The 25,946-nt window shown below is 40.8% G+C and overlaps 1 protein-coding gene and 1 long non-coding RNA gene across 2 annotated transcripts in view; both read left to right on the top strand.

The window, feature by feature from the left end:
- Positions 1-19,614, top strand: part of erbb2 (erb-b2 receptor tyrosine kinase 2) — a 45,432-nt gene extending 25,818 nt beyond the window's left edge. The window contains exons 12-27 of the mRNA XM_088322937.1: positions 237-439; positions 513-642; positions 3,540-3,630; positions 5,453-5,607; positions 5,679-5,726; positions 7,504-7,642; positions 7,709-7,831; positions 8,675-8,773; positions 8,847-9,032; positions 11,316-11,471; positions 11,539-11,614; positions 13,051-13,197; positions 13,277-13,374; positions 15,379-15,570; positions 16,823-17,213; positions 18,998-19,614. Coding sequence (XP_088179063.1) covers positions 237-439; positions 513-642; positions 3,540-3,630; positions 5,453-5,607; positions 5,679-5,726; positions 7,504-7,642; positions 7,709-7,831; positions 8,675-8,773; positions 8,847-9,032; positions 11,316-11,471; positions 11,539-11,614; positions 13,051-13,197; positions 13,277-13,374; positions 15,379-15,570; positions 16,823-17,213; positions 18,998-19,320 — 2,557 coding nt within the window. The 3' untranslated portion in view covers positions 19,321-19,614. The remainder of the gene's footprint in view (positions 1-236; positions 440-512; positions 643-3,539; positions 3,631-5,452; positions 5,608-5,678; positions 5,727-7,503; positions 7,643-7,708; positions 7,832-8,674; positions 8,774-8,846; positions 9,033-11,315; positions 11,472-11,538; positions 11,615-13,050; positions 13,198-13,276; positions 13,375-15,378; positions 15,571-16,822; positions 17,214-18,997) is intronic.
- A 5,305-nt stretch (positions 19,615-24,919) lies between these two features.
- Positions 24,920-25,946, top strand: part of LOC148347785 (uncharacterized) — a 33,490-nt gene continuing 32,463 nt past the window's right edge. The window contains exon 1 of the long non-coding RNA XR_015847995.1: positions 24,920-24,937. This is a non-coding gene — a long non-coding RNA (uncharacterized LOC148347785). The remainder of the gene's footprint in view (positions 24,938-25,946) is intronic.

Consider the following 25,946-nt stretch of genomic DNA (forward strand, 5'->3'; position numbering starts at 1 on the left):
TGCGCAGTCACGCACACCCAACACACAAAGCCCTCCCTAACCTGCCCCTGTGATAGAATTTGATGTGTGCTGTCTGTTGACCACAACGCACACTACGTTGATATCAATGCCAATAAAGAAAATTCAATTCAAAATCCGCAAAGCAGTGAACCAGCGATAACCGAAGCGCAAAGTAGTTAGGGTTCTCTGTATATTTTTACATGTATAGTATTTGATTTTCCGCTTTGTCTGGCCAGGGGTGTGTTTTCCCTAGCCGTTCAAAACCTGGCCATCCGATCTCTTGGGCTGCGTTCACTGCGGAGCATCAGCGGCGGCTTGATCCTGCTGCACAACAACTCTCAGCTGTGCTACACGAACGCCTTACCCTGGAACAGCCTCCTCCATCCCACTCAGGGGCCCCATTACTTAGTCAACCACAATCAGGACCCCCAACTTTGCGGTGGGTCAATGTTTTTAGTCATGCGTCAATGCAATGTGACAACGGAGTATTCACAAACTTGTGAAATTTTCAGAAGCGCAAGGCCGCATTTGTCACCCGCTATGCGAAGGCGGCTGTTGGGGTCCGGGCCCCAGCCAGTGCGTAGCCTGCAAGACCTTCCGGCGCGGCACCGAGTGTGTCGAGCAGTGTGATCTCCACCAGGGGTGAGCTATGTTTCTTGTTCGAAAAAATGTCATATGAAGTTGTGCTGTCAAGCAATCGATCGCATTTAGCTGCGATTAGGGATCCATCGAAATGAAAATTGAGGGCCAAACACGAAAATGTGATCACTTTTCACACAGGTTCTTGAAATCCTTGAAAAAGTTTAAATTTAGATTGAAAAGTGCTTTCATTTCGGGGTAAGTGCTTGTAAATACTTAAAATAGTTGCCATGTTTCTCCACAAGTTTGCTTCAAAAATGACAGCTGGCATTTCTCTTCGGTGGCTTTGCTTTGCCATATCGTTCCTTCTTAGCTTGTGATGAACGGCATCTGGCATTAGTTTGTGTGGCATTCTACTATGAAGCATCATTGCTTCCTACAGGTTGCACCCAAGAAGACAGGTGTATGCTACACCTAAACAGGACTGTTAAATGCGTATTATGCAAGCAATAAGTTTCAATTATTGACATTTATTCTCAGCCATGCAAAAATGAAAGTAGCGTTTCCCACTGTTACATTTTAAGAACTTCCTGTAACTAAAAATGTAGGGTACATATTACAGTCATTTTTACCCAAATGTGGAGCAATTTATTTTGTCCCCCCAAAACATTTTGTGATTTACCCAAGATTTGAATATCATATGATTTGAAAATGCACACACAAAATTAATATTGTTATGTAGTTGTGCCTCTACAAAACACACGATTCACACCTTATTTCTTCTCTTAATGGTACTGGAGACATTTGAAATTTGGCTTATAAAGTCCTTAAAAAGTCCTTAAAGTTGGCTTTGAAAAAGGTGTACATACCCTGGGAGAAGGGCTTGGTCGAAATTGTAACACCGAATAAAATAAACTTATTCTTCAGCCTGTAATGCGCTCTGGATCATAGGGCAAACCTGCAAATTTCTGGGACATTTTTGTTTTACACAGTGATAATTTTGCACTTATTTGAATACAATAGTACTATTCAAAATTATAAATACCTGACAGGCATATTACTCATTACTAATTTTAAGTCTTTCAGTTATTAAATTGTCAACAACTAATAAGCCATTTGGTGTTCATTTTTAAAAAATCAATAACTGTAACAAAGATCGAAAACAAAAATAAAAGAGGAAAGTTTAAGGTGATGAGGGTCTAACGAAAAATAGCTTCATAGATGCTACACTACATAATATCTCCCTTTTTGTTGTACATATTTTTGTGGCATTTTAGCTCGTAATGGACAGGAGTGACCCCAAAAACGTACGTAGAAAGAAACTGATGGTACGGTATTCGGTGAAGTCCACTCGGATCTTCCCCAAAGAAAAATAATAATAGCACCAGCCGACCGACTTTGTGGACAAACACATTGATCGTCCCACGCAAACTACGTGTTTACAGATTAAAACGGCTCAACTGTAGATGGTTAACCCTCCAGTGTTAGCAGGTAAACATTAGCCAAAGTCGGGCTAGTGACTCACAAAATGTGGAAGCAGAGAGAGTCACAAACTTCTGAGAAAATTGAAAAATAAGTGGCCGTGTCGTGCACATGCTTTTAACAATAAGGGTTTTATGTACAGTTATGGAGTTCCCACGGATCTTTGAAAAGTCTTAAAAGGCATTTAATTCATTATTCTAAAAATAAGGCCTTAATTGGCATGAAATGTCTTAAATCCATATTCGAAAGTCTTAAAATTGTGAACTCATTCATAAGATTTATATTTGTTTGAACTGAAAAGATTTTGTAACAATTCTGAATTGTCTTTTTTAATAATTCACCGATTTACTTAGGTTGCGGCACCGCGTGACCACCATAACGGAACTATCAAAACGGCTATGTGGTTTCAGTCGGGCCTTTCAGAGCCAGCCCATGTTTTAGGTTTACCCACAATACACATGGCAATTTCGGACAGCGGTCACTTAGGACCATAGAAAAGTCTACACTGAATGATTCAGTGGCTGTCGTTCTTTGCTGTTCCAGGCAATGTGTATAAGGCACAATGTATTGTGTGAAGGTAATATTCGTGTTTGAATTGTGGTTTTTTTTTGTCAAATTGGTCATTAAATTTGATCTCAAAAGACATTTAAAAGTCTTAATTTTAACTTGTCTTGAGCTCTAGGAACCCTGAGTTACATGGGAAGAATATTTTCACTCTACTTACAATTTGAATTGGTTCTGGGAGTAGCTTTGTAACCTGATAACTTAGTAAGTAGAACCGCATTTTGAATGTAAATCCAATCCAAGACCTGCAAAAGTACAGTATAACATAAAACAAATACGTGTTCAAATTAGATTACCGCACTATAAACTCAAAATGACTGGCACGTAATGTAAAACAACAAAGAATAAAGGAAATAATAGAAATATTCATGTACCTTTTTGCCTCGCGTTTCTTGAAAAACTGATCCAATGACGTCTACTTTTGCCAGCTATTGACAATCCGTCAGAAACTGGCGAGGCAGACATCTTAATGAACAATAGCCCAACTTGTCAACACTTTTTCCGGTTGATTCCTTACAATAAATTCTGTGACTTTGTAGAATTTTGCTTAAGAGTCTTTAATTTGGGCCGATTGAAAAATATGTGTGTCGTCCTCCCCGCCATCTTGTCCGAAACTCCTCCTCGTCTCTGGACTCTGAACCGTGATGGTGACACGAAGAGCATGCTGGGGTACATGCAGCCTGTTTGTTAATGTGTGGGAAACTCTAGGAGCGGCTAATAGCAGTGCGTACTGCACTGTAGTGCTGACTTTGTATCCTGAAACGCCTTTGTAACTATAGGCAATATTTTCCCGTTCACGTACTTTGTAAGCTGAAACTTAGAGCCACTACTGTATTTATTAAGTGTATATTCGTCCTTGTGTCATAAAAATGTCTTGACTTTTCGTAATTATGATTGCAACGATCATCCTGCAGGCCCGTTCGAGAATACATCGAAGGATTCCTGTGCGTCGCCTGTCACGCCGAGTGTCGACCTATCAACGGCTCTGTCACATGTCACGGCCGGGTAAGATGATAATTACAGTTCATTATCTATACCACTGGCTCTCAACTGGTCTGACTTGAGGACCCACCATTCCACCCGAATGACAAGCTGCGACCCAAATCAAGAAAAACGGCGCTTCAATGGCACACTCGTAAACTAAGAGCGGCCGATTAAACGTAAATCATACTTGCTCTCACGTATAACAGACTCTCACACATGCACTACTATACTCTCATACAGACATAGTCATACCCATGCACAAACGCTACTGTACTGTCACACACATACTACTATACTCTCATACACACAATACTATGTTTTTACTCAATTACTACTATACTCTCATACATAATACTATGCTTTTACTGGCTTTCTACTATACTCTCACATAAATACTAATAAACTCCCACACATAAACCACTATAGAGTCACTCACTCACATACACACACGGCTTTATTCCCATCTACATGCCACTATGTACTCTCACACGCACTGTTATACTCTCTCACGCACACTACTATTCTTTCTCATACCCCAATAAAATTGCCATTACTATAAGGTTTTTTCACACCAAGTATACTGACCTCTCAGTTTTGTTTTACTTTGAGGTACTTTAAGGTAACCATGACGATGCACCCCGATTTGTATGTATATGTTGTACTGTTTGACGTCAAACTGGAGTTGTTCTCAGTATTGGAGTACGTGTGAGAGTATAGCAGTGTGAATTAGAGAGTATTGCAGTGTTTGCATGGTGTATTACTGTACCTGTATGAGATAAGAATAGTATAATTGTGCCAGTGTGAGTATGATTTACTTCTCCAACGGCATCTCACAGAACAACATTTTAGTTTTTCGCAAATGTTTCCTTCTTCAACTCTGATGTTGTTTTCACGGTTTTCCCTCTTGTTATCACTTACTTTCTTGGGACCCTTTATTATGGGCAGACAAAAAGAAATAAAACCAACAAAATCACTTTAAAATGAGATGTGGTTCTTCTCAAACACGCCGATTGACTAAAGTCAAGTCATGTTTATCTGTATAGCCCTTAATCACAAAAAGTCTCAAAGGGCTGTACAGACTCCAGACCATTATAACACAAACACAATTCAGATGAATGACAAGACGGTTCAGCAAAAAAGCAAAAAAGAAAACCACACAACTGAAACGTTCTCCAATTTAGGGTATCCAAAATCCATGGGTATGTGCTGAAAGCACACGTTGATTCTATTAGTATTCCACAGTCAATACCAAAAGAATAATCCAAATCCTGCCGCAACCTTGATGTGGAGCACTATGAAGAATCAGAGAGTTTCTATACTATGAGAAGGAATTATCAGGCAAAACGGCCAGATTACAACAGAGGTTGTCAAACGATGCAGGAATGCTTTCAGGCTGATTTTTTTTTTAATCTGTCGGCATTATTATGTGTTTTGGAGTAAAACATTTACACGATTGGATTCACCATTTCTGTGGAGAATTGTGACATCAGTGGACTCCCAGAGCACTCTAGTGAGCTATACTGGCTTTATAGTTTCTAGGCTGATCAAGATGTTCCTGTGATGAGTTCATTTTGAAACTCCCTGTTCTATTTATATCTTGAATCCCAAGAGTTTAAGCTTACTAATGATATAGGGCATGATATTTCGGACAGATCGAGCAGAACATAATCTACTGATAAGTAGTGGAATTGACCCTCCGTTTTTCTACTTAGCATTTCTATGCAACCCGCCGGTAACAGGTCCGCGACCGACTTTCGGGTCCCGGCCAACCAGTTGAGAAACACTGATCTATACCATCATGACCTACATCGGAATAATTGGATGTTGGTGTGACTTCCCACAGGGTGCAGACCAGTGCAGCGAGTGCCGGAACTTCCAGGACGGCGACTCCTGTGTGGAGCATTGCCCCAGTGGCGTCAAGGAGGACCAGCAGACCGTATGGAAGTACGGCAACGCCACGGGACATTGTCTGCCCTGCAACACCAACTGCACCCTGTCGTGAGTACTGAATACACTTTGTACTCAACCGAGGGAACAAACTGACTCAGGTTTTTTCTCCTTCCTTTCAGATGCACTCAGATGGATGAGAGAGGCTGCCCAATCCACCCCAAAACTGGGTAATAGCAATTCATAGCTAAAAAACCTTCGGCATGTTACCCAGCCTTGGTGTGATGTCCAGTAAAAAGTCAGGCTTTAGAATAAAAGTCACTATGGCCACAAAGTATTTTGTGCTACCGTTTGCTTTTATTTTGAAGGTTTCACTCTTATCAGGGTGTGTTACACATTGCTACTAATAAAAGCCTGAATTGCGGATTAGATGGATGGATAGATACTTTATTCATCCCCGTAGGGAAATTCACACTTCCAGCAGAATCCTTTTGTTGTTTAAAGAGATTAACAGGATGGCCTGGTGCTGTGTTGTAGTTAGCAACAGCAGAGTGGATCACGTCACACGCTAGGCCAAAAGTTCGACGTCCCTGCAGCAGATGGAAATCTTTGCCCAGGGTTACACCACCTCGTGTTCACTTAGAGAGACACCTCCTCTCCGCTTCCCGCAGGCTTTTGTGTCTCTGTCCCTAACAGCGCTGAAGCCGGGTAGCTCCACGTTAGCGTCCGGGATGCTAGACATGAGCCACGTTTCCCTAAAACACAGCAAACTGCACTCCCTGTACGATTATGCTTTGACGTCAGCTTAATATTTTCCTTACAACTTTCATATGATTGGGAATCAGTTCCGGGTAATCCCCAGCCAAGTCACGAGACAAAATTTAGACCACCAATCAAAACTGAGGTCTATAATAGGGGCTACAATAGTCACCACATTAATAACCAATTGAAATTATATTCATTTTGATTCTAAGCAGGCCAAGCTGGCAGTGCTAAAGTATAGAATATTTTCTTCATTTATTTACTGTTTTTTTCAGTGTGGTGTAAAACTGGCCAGAAGTTTGATTCAACACAATTTTATTCCTAATTTCAATTGTAAAAAAATCAAAACAGAAAAATATTAAATATAGTACTAAAATGGTAAAGACATCCCTCAGCGCTTCGCACATACACTCACACACCGATAGCGGCGTTAGCCATGTAAAGCTCCTACCTGCTTATCGAAGGTATTAGGGATTCAGTGTCCTTACACTTGGATATTTAACTCAGATCCCTTAGAATTATAGAATTGCAAAACATTTCTTCTTGGTTATTTTTTGCATTGTGTATTGTATAAAAATTGATCCCATTATTAAGCAACCAAGCGACACGGTTATACGTTCATCCTTGAACATTTAGTCCTAATTTCTTGAGAATCCATCAAACCAGGGCAGCACGGCGGGGCAGTGGTTTGCGCGTGCGCGGCACAGTTCTGAGGTCATGAGATCGAACCTCCTGTGTGGAGTTTGCATGTTCTCCCCGTGCTTGCGTGGATTTCTTCCGGGCACCCCGGTTTCCTCCCACATTCCAAAAAGATGCATGTTAGGTTCATCGGCCGGTCCAAATTGTCCCTAGGTGTGAATGAGCAAGCGAATTGTCTGTCCCTGTGTGCCCTGCGACTGGCCGGCAACCAGTTCAGGGTGTCCCCTGCCCACTGCCCGAAGACAGCTGGGATGGGCTCCAGCACCCCCGCGACCCTACTGAGGATAAGCGGTGCAGATAATAGATGAATGGATAGATCAAACCAGTTAAGAGTATTGTGATTATCAATCTGTTGTTGATTCATCATCATTCAGCAAATATCAAAGTATGAATCACTTGGAGTTGTGTTTAGTTGCTGCTTAATCGTAGCACTGCTAATTTTGTGTTTTCTTGAAGATAATTATGAAAAATAATTGTCTATTAATTGTCTATCAATCATTGCATGTTTTTTTTCTTCTTTCTTTTTTTCCCCCTACCTTGTTGTAGACCCGGCACCACGATCGCAGCTGCGGTAGGCGGCGTGGTGCTCTTCTTCATCCTCCTGGCGCTCCTCATCTTCTACCTGAGGAGGCAGAAAAAGTTGAAAGAGAAGGAGACACTGAGAAGGATCTTGCAGGAGCATGAGGTGAGCTGGCATGCACAAGTGCAGGGAAAGGCGCCCTGGTTTTAACAGCGCTATTTGCATTTGCAGTTAGTGGAACCTTTGACGCCAAGCGGGGCCTCCCCCAACCAGGCTCAGATGCGCATCCTCAAGGAAACCGAGCTGAAAAAGCTCCGAGTTCTCGGCGCTGGAGCCTTCGGGACGGTTTACAAGGTTGGTGGACCTCAAAAGCTCATCTAAATATTCAGGGTTCTTACGGGTGCTTGGAATTCTTGAAAATCCTTCTTCTTGAATTATTGAATTTTAGTGTTTCTCTTTAAGGATTGATAATTTTTGGTGAAGTGCCTGTAAATGCTTAAAATTGTTGCCATGTTTCTCAACAAATTTGCTTAAGAATGACGCAAACAGGGCTCTATCATGGGTTTGCTTTGTCATTGCATTTCCTTTTCACTCTTGAGTAACTGCAGCAGGCATTAGTTTGTATGGTGTTATCCTATAAAGCGGTAACGCCCCCTACAGGTCGTGCCCAGGAGGACAGGTGCATGCTACATCTAAACGAGGCACCATGAAATGTGTTTGAGTGCAAGGATTACGTATCAGTTATGGACAAATATTAGGGGGCATTCAAAAAATTAAAGTAGCCTTTCCCAGTGGTAAATTTTTATGGGAAGAACTTCCTGCAATTAAAAATGTAAGCTACATATTATTGTCATTTTTACTCTACACTTATATGTGGAGGGATTTTTCTCAAAAACAAATATATTTGTGATTCACTCAAGATCTAAAATAATATGCCTGAATAAATGAAACCAGCACAGCCCAGCAGCAAGACGACAAACACAGTGGCGACTACTATGTATGGATTCCGCTATGTAAAAGAAATGCACGTTTCTCGACCTATGAACATTTATAAATATAACATTAGTATGATATATTCAAATAATTATTTTTTTTTAATGAATGAAGGTTTTTTTGTACCACTAGGAGGCACTAAATATTACACACCTTCCCTTGAAAAAGTGTACGAACGCCGAGTATTGTTTTCTTTCTTTGCAGGGAGTGTGGACTCCCGACGGGGAAAACGTAAAGATACCGGTGGCCATCAAGGTTTTACGGGAAAACACTTCACCCAAAGCCAATAAAGAGATCCTCGACGTGAGTCTTTGACGATCGGTTCTCTGGATTTGTGACGAAGGGTAACGACTGTGTCGCTGGCTTCGGTTTGCAGGAAGCGTACGTGATGGCAGGCGTGGCCAGTCCTTACGTCTGCCGCCTGCTGGGGATCTGCTTGACCTCCACGGTGCAGCTGGTCACGCAGCTCATGCCCTTCGGGTGCCTGCTGGACTACGTGCGGGAGAACAAGGATTGCATCGGTTCACAGTACCTCCTCAATTGGTGTGTCCAGATCGCCAAGGTGGGTGCTCTAATCCCTCATTTGAATGAATGAATGAAGTTTATTTGGGCACAGCATAAAAATGTAAACAGCATCAACCACTAATTAACAAAGGAGAATAATAAAATATTTGCACAAAACAAGAACAAACAAAAAAAGCTGAACAATATAATAGTAATACAGACGCTCCCTTACTTACAAACCTTTGTTACAATAAACGGTAGATACATTTTTTTCAAGATTTTGGAAAATATCCGGACATTGCTGTAGGTCAAATTATGTATCGTGTATCACCTTTTCCAAGTAGAGGACATTACTGTAGTGCTTCTTTCCACCACTACTGGCGTGTGGTGGCGCTGTGAGAGGTCACCCAGCATCCACCCCGAAGAAGAAATCCGCTTCCTCTTCTTAGTTCTTGTCTAAATGTAAATGGTCTGCATTTATATAGCATTTTCAAGTCAATGAAGACCTCCCAAAGCGCTTTTACACACTTAACTAACCGATAGCAGCATCAGCCGTGCAAGGCAACTACCTGCTATGAGGGGCATAAGGTATTCAGTGTCTTGCCCAAGGACACTTCGACATATAACCGAAGGAGCTGGGAATCGAACCTGCGACCTCTTGATCCCAAGCGCTCTACCTACTGAGCTAATGCCATCCCTATACTGTATCTCCTGCGTTATTGATTACTATCTCGTGTATCCATTCAATACGGTTGGTGTTAAAGAATAATGAAGAGGCGAGCCGTTTCTTTTGAAATGAAAGTGGAATAAGAAAGCTTGATGCGGTTGAGAAAATGATTGGATCGCTTTTTTTCGGCCACTTTTTTCACCACTGAAGAGGACCGCTTGAAGCTCATCTTCTAAAAGTCAGTTAAACCTAACTTTATCTTTATAGAGCAAATTATTTTATGAAATGGTTTTTTTTCGTACAAAACAATACAGGTTACTTATTCAAGCCTTAACTTATATAAACCTTAAGCATACAAAATATAGAACTGAAGCAACTTACGAACAAATTCAACTTACGAACGATCGTTTCTAAGTAGGGCAGCGTCTGGAATGCATAAACATGCACCCAAAGGGAGTTAGGCTTTTAAGTGCCCACCACTGTTACATTTTTTCCTTGCAGGGAAGACATATTCCAAATCAAAAGAAGAAAAACTGGACTTTACTTTAGGAAAATTACAAAACAAGGAAAAGACATTTTAAAGTTATCATAGTGTTTCTAATGACTCCTTATTCAAATTAATAGAAATAAGGGATATTTTTAAGGTCGTCGTCATCTAACTCGTTCCAGAAATGAAAGGCTCTTGGTGTCGCACAATGGCTTTTTAATGCTGCGCATGGATATTGGACCTTAAAGTTTTTGGATTCCTCTGAGATAATGAGTGTCTGCTCTGGTGGGAAACAACTGTTTGTCGTTGGTGCTTACTTGCTTTGTATACTAATAATAGGGATTTCAGTTGGATTTTACATACAGTTTGAATGTCCTTTATATCCAGCGTAATGCACAATCCCATAAGCTTTATTCTGTATTTTAATAAGTGATCCTGTATTATTCTTATGTGTTTCCAAAAATCCCATTACAATAACCTAATTAAGGCAGAATTAGTGAACTTGTCACAAGTCAGGAACAGAGACGGGACCCAATAGCGTTCGTTTTACTCAGTTTTTATCAAGAAAGAGAGCAGCGCTTGCATCCACGATCCGATGATCGTCGGTCACGGGTAGCTGATGGTAGGAACGCGGAAGTGGCACTTCCGTGTTGAGCGAGGGTAGTCGATTGCCAGGACGGGGGAGCAAAACATAAACGGTCCAGAAAAGAGGTCGGCAACAGGTATCAGGCAGGAAACAGGGCAAAACAGGTCGATGGCCGGGACGGAGGAGCAAAAGCAGAAACGGGTCCAGATAAAGGTCGGCAACAGGTATCAGGCAGGAAAACAGGGCAGCATAATGTTGGAGAGTACAAAAGCTTGTCTAGCTGAGAGCATAGGTTCGCAGACCGTCTGACGGGTTCCTTTCGGAAGACAGGAGTTTAAAAAGAGTTCAACAGCCAATCAGGTCCCGTGGCTGTTGGCGCCAACGGGCAGCTGCAGGTGCCCCGAATCAGTAATCATGACAGAACTGTACATCATTTGAAGGGATTTCTTGTCAAATATATATCTGCATCTACTCATAACTGCAATGTTGTTAACTATTTGGATTGTATGATATTTTTATGGGTTCTCCAGCTAATATCATGACTAATAATCACTCCAAGAAACGCTTAATTTGGAACCAATTTGGAATTGTGTCAACGCAGGGCATGAACTACCTGGAAGAGGTGCGACTCGTCCATCGGGACCTGGCGGCCCGCAATGTTCTGGTCAAGAACCCAAACCACGTGAAAATCACAGACTTTGGGCTGGCACGCCTGCTGGATATCGACGAGACGGAATATCACGCCGATGGGGGGAAGGTAAAGTCGTTTAATGAGATTTGACATCTTTCTTTGAGAGGATTTGCTGACGCGGCCGTGATTTTAGGTTCCGATTAAATGGATGGCGCTCGAGTCGATCCTGCACCGGAAGTTTACACATCAAAGCGATGTCTGGAGTTATGGTTCGTGTTTTCAATTTTCTTATTATTTATTTATACGTGGATTTAATTAAGGGCAGCACGGTGGAGCAGTGGTTAACGGGTGTGCGGCACAGTTCTGAGGTCATGAGATCGAACTTCCTGTGTGGAGTTTGCATGTTCTCCCCGTGCTTGCGTGGGTTTCCTCCGGGCACTCTGGTTTCCTCCCACATTCCAAAAAACATGTATGTCGGGTTAATCGGCCGGTCTAAATTGTCCCTGGGTGTGAATGAGCGAGTGGGTTGTCTGTCCCTGTGTGCCCTGCAACTGTTTGGCAACCAGTTCAGGGTGTCCCCTGCCCACTGCCCGCAGATAGCTGGGATAGGCTCCAGCACCCCCGCGACCCTACTGAGGATAAGCGGTGCAGATAATGGATGGATTGATTTAATTAGCGGATGGTGTTGTATCTTAATGGGTGAACACATCACAAAAAAATCTATTAGTTTTTAAATTTAATGAATGAATAGAAAATAAGATCTAAAGCTAAGCTTGATTGTCTTACACTGCATTTTTTGAGAACTAGGTCAAGATAGCAGCAAAATACAATAATATAAAAAACACTTTTAGGTCTTGACTGAAATCAGTTACATCATTGCAAAAAGTCCAGTTAGAAAGTACAAATTAAAAATGGATCCAGCTAAGTAAAAATCTTTACAAAAATTGGCAGTTGTTTCTGCTAATTCTACATAATCCTTATTCTAATATTTGTTTAAGAATTATTTTAATGGGAAAAATATACTTAAAATGAACAAAATGATATGCAATATTACAGGATTTGGCTCATTTTAATTTAGTTCTTTTGTTTCCCATTTAAATAAGAAAAAATATACTTGATATTTTTATATTTTTAATTAGTTTTCTAGTCAAAAAATAAAAGTTATTGTCACATTCAACCGCAAGTAATAAAAAAGAGCAAAGGGATCAGACAGTGTAGCAGTTCATTTTTCTGGTGCTAAAGTAGGTTGGTGTGTTACCACAAACTAATGCCAAAACATACTAAATTAAGCAGCTTATGGCTAAATCTTTTCATGAGTTCATTCACTGATCTTTATTTTTTTTTTTTAAATCAATGAATCTACCGTATCTCTCGTTACATTTACACACACTATGAATTATGACTCACTGATTGCTTTGATTTATTAGCGCTAAAGACTATCCACTATCCAAAAACTGAAGAAATCTGGGAATATTTGACCTAAAATTCAACGCTTTTGAACAATTTTAGATGCAAAAGGCTGTCTGAATGATTAAGTTGGCTGTCCAAATAACAATGTATCAACAATCTTTAGGATTATTTGTTGCATAGATGGATTTCATACATTGAAACACAGATCTTTTTTTGTGGATTTTTTTGTGAAACCCATTAAAATGGATGTAATAACAACAAATACCTGTACGTCGCTTTTTTCCCCTGCTGTTAGGAGTAACAGTTTGGGAGCTGATGACGTTTGGCGCCAAACCTTACGACATGATACCAGCCCGAGACATCCCGGACGTCCTGGAAGGCGGCGAGCGCCTCCCGCAACCTCTCATTTGCACCATCGACGTCTACATGATCATGGTCAAATGTGAGTACCGGACTCGAATACGTACTTACCGGACTGATTGTCGGTGCGAATCATCTCCGTTATCTTCCCGAACGCAAAGGTTGGATGATCGACCCAGACAGTCGGCCCAAATTTAAAGACCTGGTGAACGATTTCTCCGCCATGGCCAGGGACCCCCCTCGCTATGTTGTCATTCAGGTAAGTGCAGCTGAGGTGGGAATGAATATGTAGACAGTAATTCCTCGTTTTTACCAGGGTTGCCTTCATAGAAGGACCCGCAATATTTGAAATCTCCAAGTAGAAACCTTTACAGACTGCCCTACTTACGAACGAGATGATCCGGACGATCGTTCGTAAGTGGGATTCGTTAATAAGATGCTTCAGTGTAATATTTTGTATGTTTAAGGCTTATATAAGTACGTTTAAGGCTTGTATAGTAACCTGTACTGTTTTGTACTGAAAAATTAACATTTCATATAATGCTCTATAAACATAAAGTGAAGTTTAACTTACTTTTGGAAGATGAGCTTCAAGAGTTGAGGCGACTTTCTCCTCCATGGTAAAAAAGTGGCCGAAAAAAGCAATCCAACCACCTTATCAACCGCATCAAGCTTTCTTATTGCACTTTCATTTAAAAAGAAACGGCTCGCCTCTTCTTTACACTTTACACCAACCGTATTGAATGGATGCACGAGATGATTAACAATAGAAATGTCAGTTTGTAGCGCGCTGAGGATACAGTAGAGAATGATTACACACGAACTAGGAATAGAAAGCGGATTTCTTCTTCGGGGTGGATGCTGGGTGACCTTTTACAGCGTCACCACACGCCGGTAGTGGCGGAAAGAAGCACTACAGGACTGTCCTCTACTCTGAAAAAGGTGCACAATACAAAATCTGACAGCGATATCCGGATATTTTTTGACATCTCGGAGAAAAAAAATTAATATCTACCGTTTTTCCTAAGTCGAATGGTCTTAAGTAAGGGAGCATCTGTATTTGTTTTTATTATGTATTCTATTATACCTTGAAAGCAAAGAAAAGAGGCTCAAGGATTTGTTTAGCTAATAAAAGTTCCTTTTTTTTATTATTTTTTTTACAAATGTGTTTTGTACAGTCAAGTTATGATCAAAAAAATCATGTTGCTGCTAAAAATGGGTGGATATGATTTCCGAACACTACTTTTAATTTATTTTTGATGATATTTTGTCGCCATTATGTAGACTTTATTGGAAAACAAAAATGTGGCGTAAAAACAGATTTACCTCCCTTTAGACCTTGAGTTGCCGGTCCAGGGAATTTGGTTGACATGAAGGCTTCTAGAGAAACTGTAAATTGAAAAGATTGGCACGCATGTTTTTTAGGTTTATCAAACTGTTTTACGGATAAAACTTTGGCCAGGTTTACACTGCAGGGAAATCTTGATTTTTTTTTTTTATTTTTTATTTTTTTTTTTTGCATGGATGCGACCTGTTTCTTATCTGTCCGAAATACATATATCCGATTTTTTTTTTTGTACATCAGATCCATGCCACTTTCAAACGTGGTCCTGAATCCGAAACATATCTGATCTTTTGGAATGCAGTGTGAACGCTCATCATCGATAGGCGACAGACGTCACTATTCTGCGTTCAACGAGGTGGGAGGAAGTGGGGAAAGCAACAACCACGGCGGACGAATACACAGAGTATTCAATGGAGGGAAAGCGAGGTTTTGGATTGAATTAATATTTAAGGGGATAACTGTTCAGGCCAAATTCGAGGGATCTCACCGGAACCAGGTAGTTTTTAAAAATATTTCAAAATGGCTAAGCGCAGGCTGTTGGCATCCATGACTTCTTCCGCAAACAATGTGCATGTGTAACGTCACGTGTCCTCTTCTGCGCATGCCAGACGCTTTTGGCGTTTACACAGAATATCGCATACAAGACGCCATTAGGTTGCTAACGTGAACCATCTAAAAAAAAAAACGGATTTCACCTTAAAATCAGAATTGAGCATCAAGCTCTGCAGTGTGAACTTAGCCTTGGACTGCAACGTGATTAACACAGAAGTTGACAATGGCAGAAAAGGGGTGGAGCAACTGTTTAGCCAATAAGAATGCAGAAAACGAGGAAAAGCCGTGAAGTAGCAGGAAGTAAAACGCGATACAGCAAGGGACTACTGTTCAAAATTTTCCACTCACCGATTTCTTGTTTGGCAGAACGACGAACAGATGAGTTTGTCCAGCCCGGTGGACAGCCAGTTCTTCCGGATGCTTCTGGAGGAGGACGGGAACAACATGAGGGAGCTGTTGGACGCCGAGAAGTATCTGGTGCCCCAACCCAACCTCTATCCCAGGGCCCAGGGAGACGGGACACTGTCAAACGGGCCGTCCAGGCATCAGTCCTACAGGGTTGGTGGCATTACGGTTTTTTTGGGGAGTATGAATCGCAGTTCTTTCGTAGTTTCGCAGGGGGGGCGACTTGTACTTTGGTGCGACATATATGTGAAACTATTAAGACATTATTATATATCATATATATACATACATTCAGTATTATATATATGACTGATATATCATTTCACATGTTATCGTCACATTCAACCACAAGAGGGCGCTCTAGGCCTGTGTTGATCATTTCCACCTTGCCGTGTTGCGGCGAAAAATGTCCCTCCGTGTGAAATGCCTCCCATTGCATACGCCACTCCACTGGTGAAATTACACAACCTTTTCTTACTAATCCACGGACAGACTGAGGAGATGATTTCTTCCTCATGCCATGAGGCCCTTTAACTCCACCCGGGGGAGTAAAAGACCACATGAAATCCCACCCCCAGATTTGTATGTTACCTTATTTTTATTACAGTGTGTATTTTATGTAGCACTATTTAAATACTCTATGTCAACACGTTATATTGGGTATTTTTGTATCCTATATTTTTTATTTTATTAATTTATTTTTCAACACAGGGATACTGCTGGAAGTGTGTATTTCCCTACGGGGATGAATAGAGTATCTATCTATCTCTCTATCTCTATCTCTATCTTTATATCTCTCTCTATATATATATATCTATCTATTTATCACTATCTCTCTATCTCTATCTCTCTGGACACAAACGTTCAGAGTATAAGACGTCCATTAGCCAAAGTAAAGATTTTCAACTTGCATAAAAGAGATTTAATACAAGGTGCAAATGCTCTGTGTTTGATTCAAAAATGAGATACAAGGTCGTTTTAGTAATGTTTACGTGAGTGACATATGCTACCGGAGGCATTTCACGCAAAAGGGGGGGAGACATTTTTGGCACGACACTGGTAATTTATTAAAACAACTGAGAAGAGCTGAACAAAAAATGGCACCGAAAAGAAAATCCTATTCGGCAAATAATAAGAAAGTTTGCCGTTAGCAGGAAGCGGACAATGAGTCCGATGTAAGCGACATGGAAGAGAAAGGACGAACATTTCACATGATAATTTAATGTGTTACTGAGTACTGACATTACCATGCGATTTATATATGTTTTATGTCTTTTCTCAATCGTGCATTTTTGGGTTGGTGCGACTTGTACTCCATATCCCCGAAAATACAGTATCAACTGTAAAAACACAGGATTTTCGAGGAAGAAGCATTTTTGTTGACATTTTTCTCTTTAATTTCCAGAGTAGAGATCAGGGCCTGGACACAGACCCCACCCTGACCGTCGTGGCCCCTCGCAGCATGAACTCTTCTCTCAGCACCTTGGGCCGTGGTCAGTACCCCACGTTACCATCGGGAGCCAGTGTCTCCAACGGCACGTGGACCCCTCATTACCCCACGCTAGCACGTAGCCCCTCGGCAGGGGGACAGTCCGACTCGGTCTTCCTGGACGGGGCCCCGGAGGACCCCACGCTGCCCCCCGCCAGCCCCGGGCGCTATTGCAAAGACCCCACCTTCGGAAGCCAGGGCGAGCTGGAGACGGACGGGCCGAACGGGTTCTTTCGCCCGACTCGACTTCATCACTCGCTGCCGAGGAGAAATCACATCCATAATCACAACAATCATGTTTCGCCGGGTGGGTGTCAGTTTGAATAATGAATTAAGTTCATTGAGTGAATCTCAGTAGGCAAAACCACCAGGACTCTATAGATCCTGACAATCCTTTTTGGTTTTGTCTTTTTGTACGGGTACTTGAAATCTTTGAAAACGCTTGAATGAATGAAAACTTTTTTCGAACCTCAAAATAAAAACAGAACAAAAACAATAACTCAACAACAAAATAATGTTACATAATATGTTCGAAAAGGGGTAGTAAGAAGCAAATGCGTATATTCCCTACCCCTTCATCTTCCCCTCCATGATTTTAACTAGACGCACTATTCCCAATCTCCCGCAACACTCATACCCCACTCTCCTCTACTCTATTCCGCCAGGAATATTTTTTTGTATCGAAACCTGAACAAGTGAATAAGTGGACACCGTTTCATCTCGTCCTGCAAACCGTTCCAAAGCTTGTCTCCACACACAGACACGCACATACCTTTCCTGGTGGTTCTCACCTTTTGGGATTATGAATTCACTTGAATCTCTAATGATTTGTTTACAAGGATTTTAAACTGCTTGAATTTTGGGTGAAGTGCTTGTAAATGCTTCAAATCCTTGACGTGTTTCTTAACAAGTCTGCTTAAAAATGACGCCTGCACTGCTCTGATGGCTTCGCTTTGCCATTAGATTTCTTTTACCTCGTGAATAACGGCAGCTGGCATTAGTCTGCACGGTATTGTCCTGTGAAGTGTCATCGCCCCCTATGGGTTGCACCCAAGAGAACAAGTGCACCTAAACAGGGCACTATGAGACATGCGTGTGACTTCGCTTCAAACACACTTCTACTCTATAGCATATGAATAACCTATATTTTATGTTGACAATATCGGTGTATTATTTGCAGTAGCCTAGATGGTAAGGCGCCCGCTTTGAGACTGGGAGGTCGGTGGTTCGCGCCCCGGCCGAGTCATTCCTAAGACTTAAAAAGTGGTCGGCGGCGCCCTCTGTTGGCTGCGGCTGCATCGGCTCGCTACAACGGGTCAGGTGCAATCGACATTTCGTTCTGTGTACATTGTTACACAGAATGACAATACAAGGAAATTATTATTATTATTATTATTATTATGTAGGTTTTAGATCAGGGGACGATGTCATAATAGTCTGTAGTTTGCAATAGTCTGTGCAGCCATTTGAGACTCTTTGTGATTAAGGGCCAAACAAATTAACAGGACTTGACTCGAGGTTTTGGAGTTTTTCCTTGCCCGCATGTAGGTTTTAGATCAGGGGATGGTGTCATAATAGTTTGTAGTTTGCAATAGTCTTTGATCTGTGCAGCCCTTTGAGACTCTTTGTTAATAAGGGCGTCACAAATAAACATGACTTGTCTTGACTTCGCGTCTCCTGAATGACCACGACAAGTGTACCGCTTGGGCAGAAGAGGACGCGTGACGTCACACGCATGCTAACTGTGTAGCGTATCTATCAATTTGAAAGTTCTTGTGCTAGCAGAGGCTGAACAGAATTGTCCCCCCCAAATTTTCATTGCCCTCCATTGAATGCTTTCCGTGTTTTCGTCTGACATGTTGTGTAAATTTCTATGCTACGCTAACCATGGAAACGGAGCAGCCGCGAGAATATTGAAGATGAATGAATCGGCGGTTCGCAAGTGGAGGAAGCTGAGAAAGGAACTCAGACAAGATTTTGTCCGTGTGTTTTACTTTGTAATCAGTCATTAAATAAACCACAACCAAACTCTGTGACGGTACTTGAAATCTACTGGTAATAATTCCACTTCCTGTTTCCTGTCTTATTCAGAGTACGTGAATCAGGAGGTGAATGAGCCCAGGCCAGAGAGACCCAACACCCTCCCTCGGAAACTCTCCAAGCCGGACCGACGTGTCCCCAACGGCTTGACTTCGGGCCACAGTGTGGAGAACCCCCGGTTATTAGTCCCCTCCACATCGCCTGCCTTCGACAACCCCTACTACCTGGACCTGGTGGCCAAAGCGAAAGCGGCGGCCGAGGGGCCGGCAGAACCCGAACAGGACGTAGCTAGGCACCTCAATGGCTTCGTCACCCCCACGGCAGAGAACCCGGAATATCTGGGACTGGCGGACACCTGGAGCGGACATACATGAACCCTCGGGACACTTTTGTAGGCGGCAGCTCGGAACCGAGGCGTGTTTTGAATTAGAAAGTCATGACACTAGAGGTAAGATCTAAGAAATCCAGGCCGATCCAGTCTGGCGGGGATAAAATTCCAATTAACCTGATTTGCAGGACCGAGCTCTGAGCAAACCTGTTTTTTTTTTTTTTTTGTGAGGACTCGGGAGGAAGAAAGGTGATTAGTTATAACAAATTAAAGCCTGTCTTTTGTAACAAAATCTAAGTTAAGTCATTCAATGCCAAATGTCTCTCTCAAATGAGAATTGCCAGCCAATGTTTGCTATTTTGAAAACCTACAGAAGATTTGGTTCTGTAGCTATGTAGGCATAGGACATAACAACAGAAAGCTTTCATTAGAAAAAAAAGGGTGTTTCTAACTGTAATGATGATTGATGGGCAGAACTAGAAAATGGAGCAACTGTTCCAACCAGTGTTGTGGCAGCAAGGAAGTCTTAAGATCTAAAAAACACAAAGACAAGTTCCACCCAAAGGCAACACGGGATGCATATTCATAAAAATATAGAAGAGTGACCCAACCCAAACGTAATGATTGACATTTGAGGCCCTGACATGGGCGGAAATTTTAGTCTGGTAAGGCTCGGCCTTGTTCTTAAGATCTTACCTCTACATGACGCATCCTGACTCATGGCATTCAACCCGGGGACATTTATTTCGCAACCTTTCCGGGCACCCGTTTACTCAGCTGTGAATAGTTCCCTATCGAAAAACCGGCCGGGACTTTTCCCTTTGGACGAATGAATGTTTGATATTCTTGTGTCGAATGCTCAAATTGAGCAAGAAGCGGTACTATTCAATCTTGCAGTTTCTGATCCGCGTCGAGAGGTTTCGAGGGTCTCTGAGATTTAGACATGCAAGGAAAAATCTATATTTTTTTTTATCCAAACTGTCGAATTTGCACTCGTTTAACTAAAGGGGATGCTTAATATTCAGCTTGAAAAACTGCCGGTGGTCTTTCCGCTCAAAGACTTTTTGTGCTGGTCGGAGGGGTCCCTGTGCCGCCCGTCTGGCCGGCGGGCTCGCCCCTTTTAAAAAGAAGCGCCGTGTGTTTAAAGATGGAGGCCTTTGTGCTGCACTCTTCAGGGATTTAACATACTGCAAAAAAATGCGCATTCGCTCTTTGTTACCATCGTCCTTTTCACTCCATTTTTCCATTTTTTTTTAAAATTCATCCACTTTTTCCTGAACCATGGCACATTTTTGTTCTTAGAATTTTACAGCTCACCAAACGAGAATGTGGAACACCTTCTAGCCACACGCCATCATCTGGCATTTTGGTAGATAGATAGATGGATACTTGATTCATACCCGTAGGGAAATTCACACTTCCAGCAGTATCCTTGTGTTGAAAATAAAACGATAATAAAGTAAAAGGAATATAATACATAAATACCCAATGTAACGTATTGATATAGAGATCAGATCAGGCCCGCTAAGGCATTGAATCCGGCCCGCGAGACAACGCTCAGAGAAGCGCAAGAGAAAAACAAGCTGCAGGTTGAGATATGTCAACTTGATGTTGCCAAAGCCAGGTGCCTCCAACAAAGACACTGTACTTGGATTTCTTTTTTTTTCTCTCTTTCTCACTCTCCCTCTCTCTCTCTTTTCCAACCCTTTTCTCCCTCTCTGTCTCTTTCACTCTCTGTCTCTCTTTTTCTCTTCCTTTGTTGCTCTTTGTTTCTTTCTCTCTCTGTGTCCTTTTAACTTCTTTTGCTCTAACTTCCTTTTTTCATTTTCTCTCTTTTCTCTTTCTCTCTTCCTACCCTTCGCACTTTCTATTCTTTTCTCTCCTTCTGTCTTTCTATTTCTCTTTGGATTTCTTTCTTCCTCTCCCTTTCTTTTTCCCCTCTCTGACGACTTTTTACCTCTTTTGTTTCTCACGCTCTCTCTCTCTCTCTCTCTCTTTTTCTTTCTTTGTCCTGCCCTCTCTCCTTTTCCCTCCCTCTTTCTCTTATTTCTTTATCGCTCTTTTTCTTTCTCTTTAATTTACTAGTCCGGCCCCCGACAGAATGTTTGTTCTATCGTGTGGCCCCCTTAGTTAAAATGAGTTTGACACCCCTGATATAGAGTATTTAAATAGTGCTACATAAAATACACACTGTAATAAAAAAAGGGTAATATGCAATGTGGGGGTGTGGTTTAATGTGAGATTTTACTCCCCCGGGTGGAGTTAAAGAGCCTCATGGCATGAGGAAGAAATGATCTCCTCAGTCTGTACAGAGCCTACGTTTCAGGCTTAAAGCTAAAAAAACTGAAATTATTTTCAAAGAATCAACATGTGTTACACAATCGTGAAGTGGGACCAAATTTTCGTCAACGTTTATCACAAAAAAATGAAGAGTTGAAGTTGCAAAAATATTGACCCCTCTTCTATCAACCCAGCCAACCAACTCCAGAATTTCTCCGACGACTTCTGAATGATCCGATGTTGCGCTGAATGACTAACAATGACCGAGTGCACTTGTCTTTAAGTCTTCGTTAACATCTATGTGGAGAGAGAGCATAAAACCAATGCAAACCTACCAAGACACAAACAAGGAGAAAACTAATCAGAGAAGCAACCAAGAGCCCAGGGCCTACATAACTGCGATGGTACGCATAAGACAACTTTTTGTTGTTCTCGGGATAAATCAGCCTTTTATGGAAGAATGGCAAGAAGAAAACCTTTACTGTAAGAATATCATAAAAAGGGCTGTTTTGCGTTTGCGACATGCCACATGGGAGACACAATTAACAAGTGGAACAAGGTGAATTGGTCCGATAAGGCTGAAATTGAACTTTTTAGTTACGTTTGGCGAAAGAGTAACACTGCACATGACTCTTAAAACACCGTCCTTACTGTCGAACATGGTGGTGTCAGCATCGTGCTCTGGTGTTGCTTTTCTTCAGCAGGGCATGGAAAGATTGTGAGAATTGTTGGGAAGATGGATGAGAGATCCAATACAAGCAGAAAATCTGTTGGAGTTGGGAAGAGACTTGAGAATGGGGTACAGGTTCACCTTCCAAGAGGACCCTAAACATAGAGCAAAACCTAAATGGAATGGTTTAAAACTAAGAATATGTAGGATTTCGATAGTTCAGACCTCAATCCTATAGAGCATTTGTGGACAGATCTGAAAAATGCTGTGCACAAACGATCGCCATCAAACTTGAGCTGTTTTGTAAAGAAGAATGGGCAAAGATTTCTGTTTCAAGATGTAGAAATCTAGAGACATACCCAAAAAGACGTGTACCAGTGATTACAGCGAAATGAGATCGTACATAGTATTAACCCAAAGGGGGCAAGACTTTTGCAATGTCTACTTTTCAGCTTTTTATTTGTTAGCATCATATAAAATGTTGAACAAATAAGGTTTCTTTTCACGATTGTGTCTCACTCTTAGAAAATATGTTGAGTTTTTTATCTATTAGTATGAAGCCTGAAAAATACTTTTACCAGGCAATGTAACTAAGCAACAAGTCATGTCATCAAAGAGTTAGTGTTATCATGCTGCTATCGGTCTGACCTGAGTATGTGTAAAATGTCGCATTCAGTTCAAGATGGACAAAAACGGAGCGCTAATTGGTCCCAGGATTCGTACTGGTGCTTGAAATCCTTGAAAATGCTCGAATTTGAATGTTTTCAAGGATGGAAAAGTGCTTGTAAATGCTTGAAATTGTTTCTGCGTCTCAACAAGTCTGCATAAAAACGACGCCGACAATGCTCTTTGGTAGTTTTGCTTTTCCGTTGCATTTCTTCCCTCGCGATTAACGGCAGCTGACATTAGTTTGTATCTCATTGTCATCCGAAGCGTTATCGCCCCCTACAGGTCGTGATGTAGATGAAGATATAGTTGTGGGTCTGCAAAATACACCACTCACACTGAATTTCTTCGTTTTAGGTACTGGAGATATCGGCATATTGCCTTTGAAAGTCCTTAAAAGTACATGATGCAATATTTGACCACTAGATGGCACTGTATTATCTCATGCAAACAAAAACCAGTGCCAAACCAGCACAGTGCAGCAGCAAGATGCCAGTCTAACATGGTGGCGACGACTATGTATGGATCCACATTTCCCAACATATGAATATTTATAAAAAATAACATTGGTATGATAGTTCTTTTGCCTATTAATCAAATCAATGTTTATTTTTAATTAATATTTTTTTGTCACTAGGTGGCACTAAATGTTACACACTGTCCCTTTAAAAGGGCTTGAATTTGGCCATGAAAAAGGTGTACGAACCCTCTACTCAAAATCTACAAATCATATGTCTTGATAAATACACACGCGAGATTAAAAATCACGGAATTTCTTCTTTGAAAGGTCCTGGAGAAATTGGAAAATTGTCTTGGAAGTCCTTGAAAAGTGCTTGAATGTGGACATGGAAAAGGTGGATATCTTATTGATAAACTGCAGCCTATCGTGGCATTAATTAAGCTGTATTTTTTTCTTTTTTGGTGTTTTATGTATTTCGATATTGTCATTCTCTTTTGCACTCTCTTTTTTTCTATTCTTTGTCTTTTTCTCGGTTTCTTTTTTCTCTCTTTTTCTCTCTGTTCCTTTCTATTCACCTTTTTTCTCTGTCATTTTTTTCTCATTCTCCCTTTTTTCTCTCCCTGTTTTTCCCTTTTTCTTTCACTCTTCTCTCAATTTAATTATTTGTCTCTCTTTCATTCTATTAACTGTCTCTTTATTTTTCTTTTGCTTTCTTCTGTTCTCTTTCCCTCTTCTCTCTCATTCTTTTTATCTCTTTCACTATTTCACTTTTCTTTCTTTCTCATTCTCTTATTTTCAATCGCTTTCTTTCTCCCTTCCCTCACCTTTTCTCTCTCATTCTCTTTCTTTCTCTCTGTTTCCCTCTTTCTCTCTCCCTTTCCTCCCCCTTTTTTCTATTTGTCTTTGTTTGTTTCTTTTTAAACTCCCTTTCTCTCTGTTCCTTTCTATTCATCTTTTTTCTCTGTCAATTTTTTTCACCCTTTTTCTCTCCTTTTTTCCCTTTTTTCTTCTTTTTTCTTCTCTCTAATTAATTGTCTTTCTTTCTATTAAGTGTCTCTTTATTTTTCTGTTGCTTGCTTCCTTTCTCTTTCCCTCTTATTCTTTCTCCAATTCTATTTCTTTCTCTATCTCTTTCACTATCTTTTCTTTATTTCTCACTCATTTTTTTTCATTCTCTTTTTTTCTATCACTTTCCTTCTCCCTTTCTCACATTTTCTTCGTCTCATTCTCCCTCTTTCTCTCTCCCTTTCCTCCCCCTTCTCTTTTTTCTTTTCTACTGTGTAACCCGAAGCTTAAATGAGTTTGTTCTCATGTAAATAGTGTATGAAATCTTGTGAATAATTTGCAATCCGTCAACCGTGGAAAAAAATCTGTAAAAAACACTCTACTCGAATTGATTGCATTTTAAGTTTGTTTAAAGACTTCAAATAACGTACACTTGTCTTCATTTCTCCTCGGGAGTGAATCCCAAACTCAGTAAAAGCAATCTCTACTGACCTCTAGTGTTAAGACGTGGAGCTGCAACAACTGCCCTTGTTTAGGAAATGTCCGAATAAATCGGAAGGCTTCGCTCAACTATTTCCATAAGTAAGTATTTTTATTCTTATCTTTGTGATACTACTGACGTTATAATAACGGGCTCCTGTTTCTAAATGTTTTATAAGGCTTTTAAAGAACACAAACACAAAATTGGGTTTTAAAGTTAAAAAATGTTATAATGTGGCCCCGTTACCAAAGCCAAGAATAATTCTTATACAGTAAAACGTAACTTTTTTTAAGCTATATGCGACTTTTTGTAACTATTCAGCGCAAAAGGCACCCAGTTTGATATGAATTTGTGAAATACTGTCGCTACTTAGCTAGCTAGCTTGCTAAATAGCTTTAAAAAAGTAGCTTGATAGTTAGCTAGAAAGGTAAACAGGTTAAAAAACATAAGATAGCTAGCTTAAAGAATGGAAATCCGTCTAAATATCAAGTAAGAAAGCTGAAACAAAGCTAGATATCTCTGTAAAAACGAGGCCAAAATTTAGCTCGCGAACTAACAAGCTGAAATGCTATCTAAAAACATGCAAAAATATAAGAAGCTAGCTAGATAGCTTGCTAAATAGCTTAAAAAAGTAGCTTGATAGTTAGCTAGAAAGGTAAACAGGTCAAAAAACAAAATAGCTAGTTAGCTAGCTTAAAGAATGGAAAGCCGTCTATATATCAAGAAAGAAAGCTGAAACAAAGCTAGATATCTCACTAAAAGGAGGCCAAAATTTAGCTCGCGAACTCACAAGCTGAAATGCTAGCTAAAAACATGCAAAAATATAAGAAGCTAGCTAGATAGGTTGCTAAATAGCAAAAAAAAAGTAGCTTGACAGTTAGCTAGAAAGCTACCTTATGTTTTTAACCTGTTTAGTTAAGTAGCTAGCTAAAAGAATGGAAAGCAGTCTAAATATCAAGAAAGCTGAAAACCATGCTAGATATCTTGCTAAAAAGAAGGCCAAAAATTTAGCTCACGAACTCTCAAGCTGAAATGCTAGCTAGGAAACATGCAAAAATATAAGCTAGCTAGATAGGTTGTTGAATAGCTAAAAAGTCGCTTGATCGTTTA

Source organism: Urocampus carinirostris, chromosome 19 (genome assembly GCF_059441175.1).
Source record: "Urocampus carinirostris isolate Australia breed hairy pipefish chromosome 19, RoL_Ucar_1.0, whole genome shotgun sequence".
NCBI lineage: Eukaryota > Metazoa > Chordata > Actinopteri > Syngnathiformes > Syngnathidae > Urocampus > Urocampus carinirostris.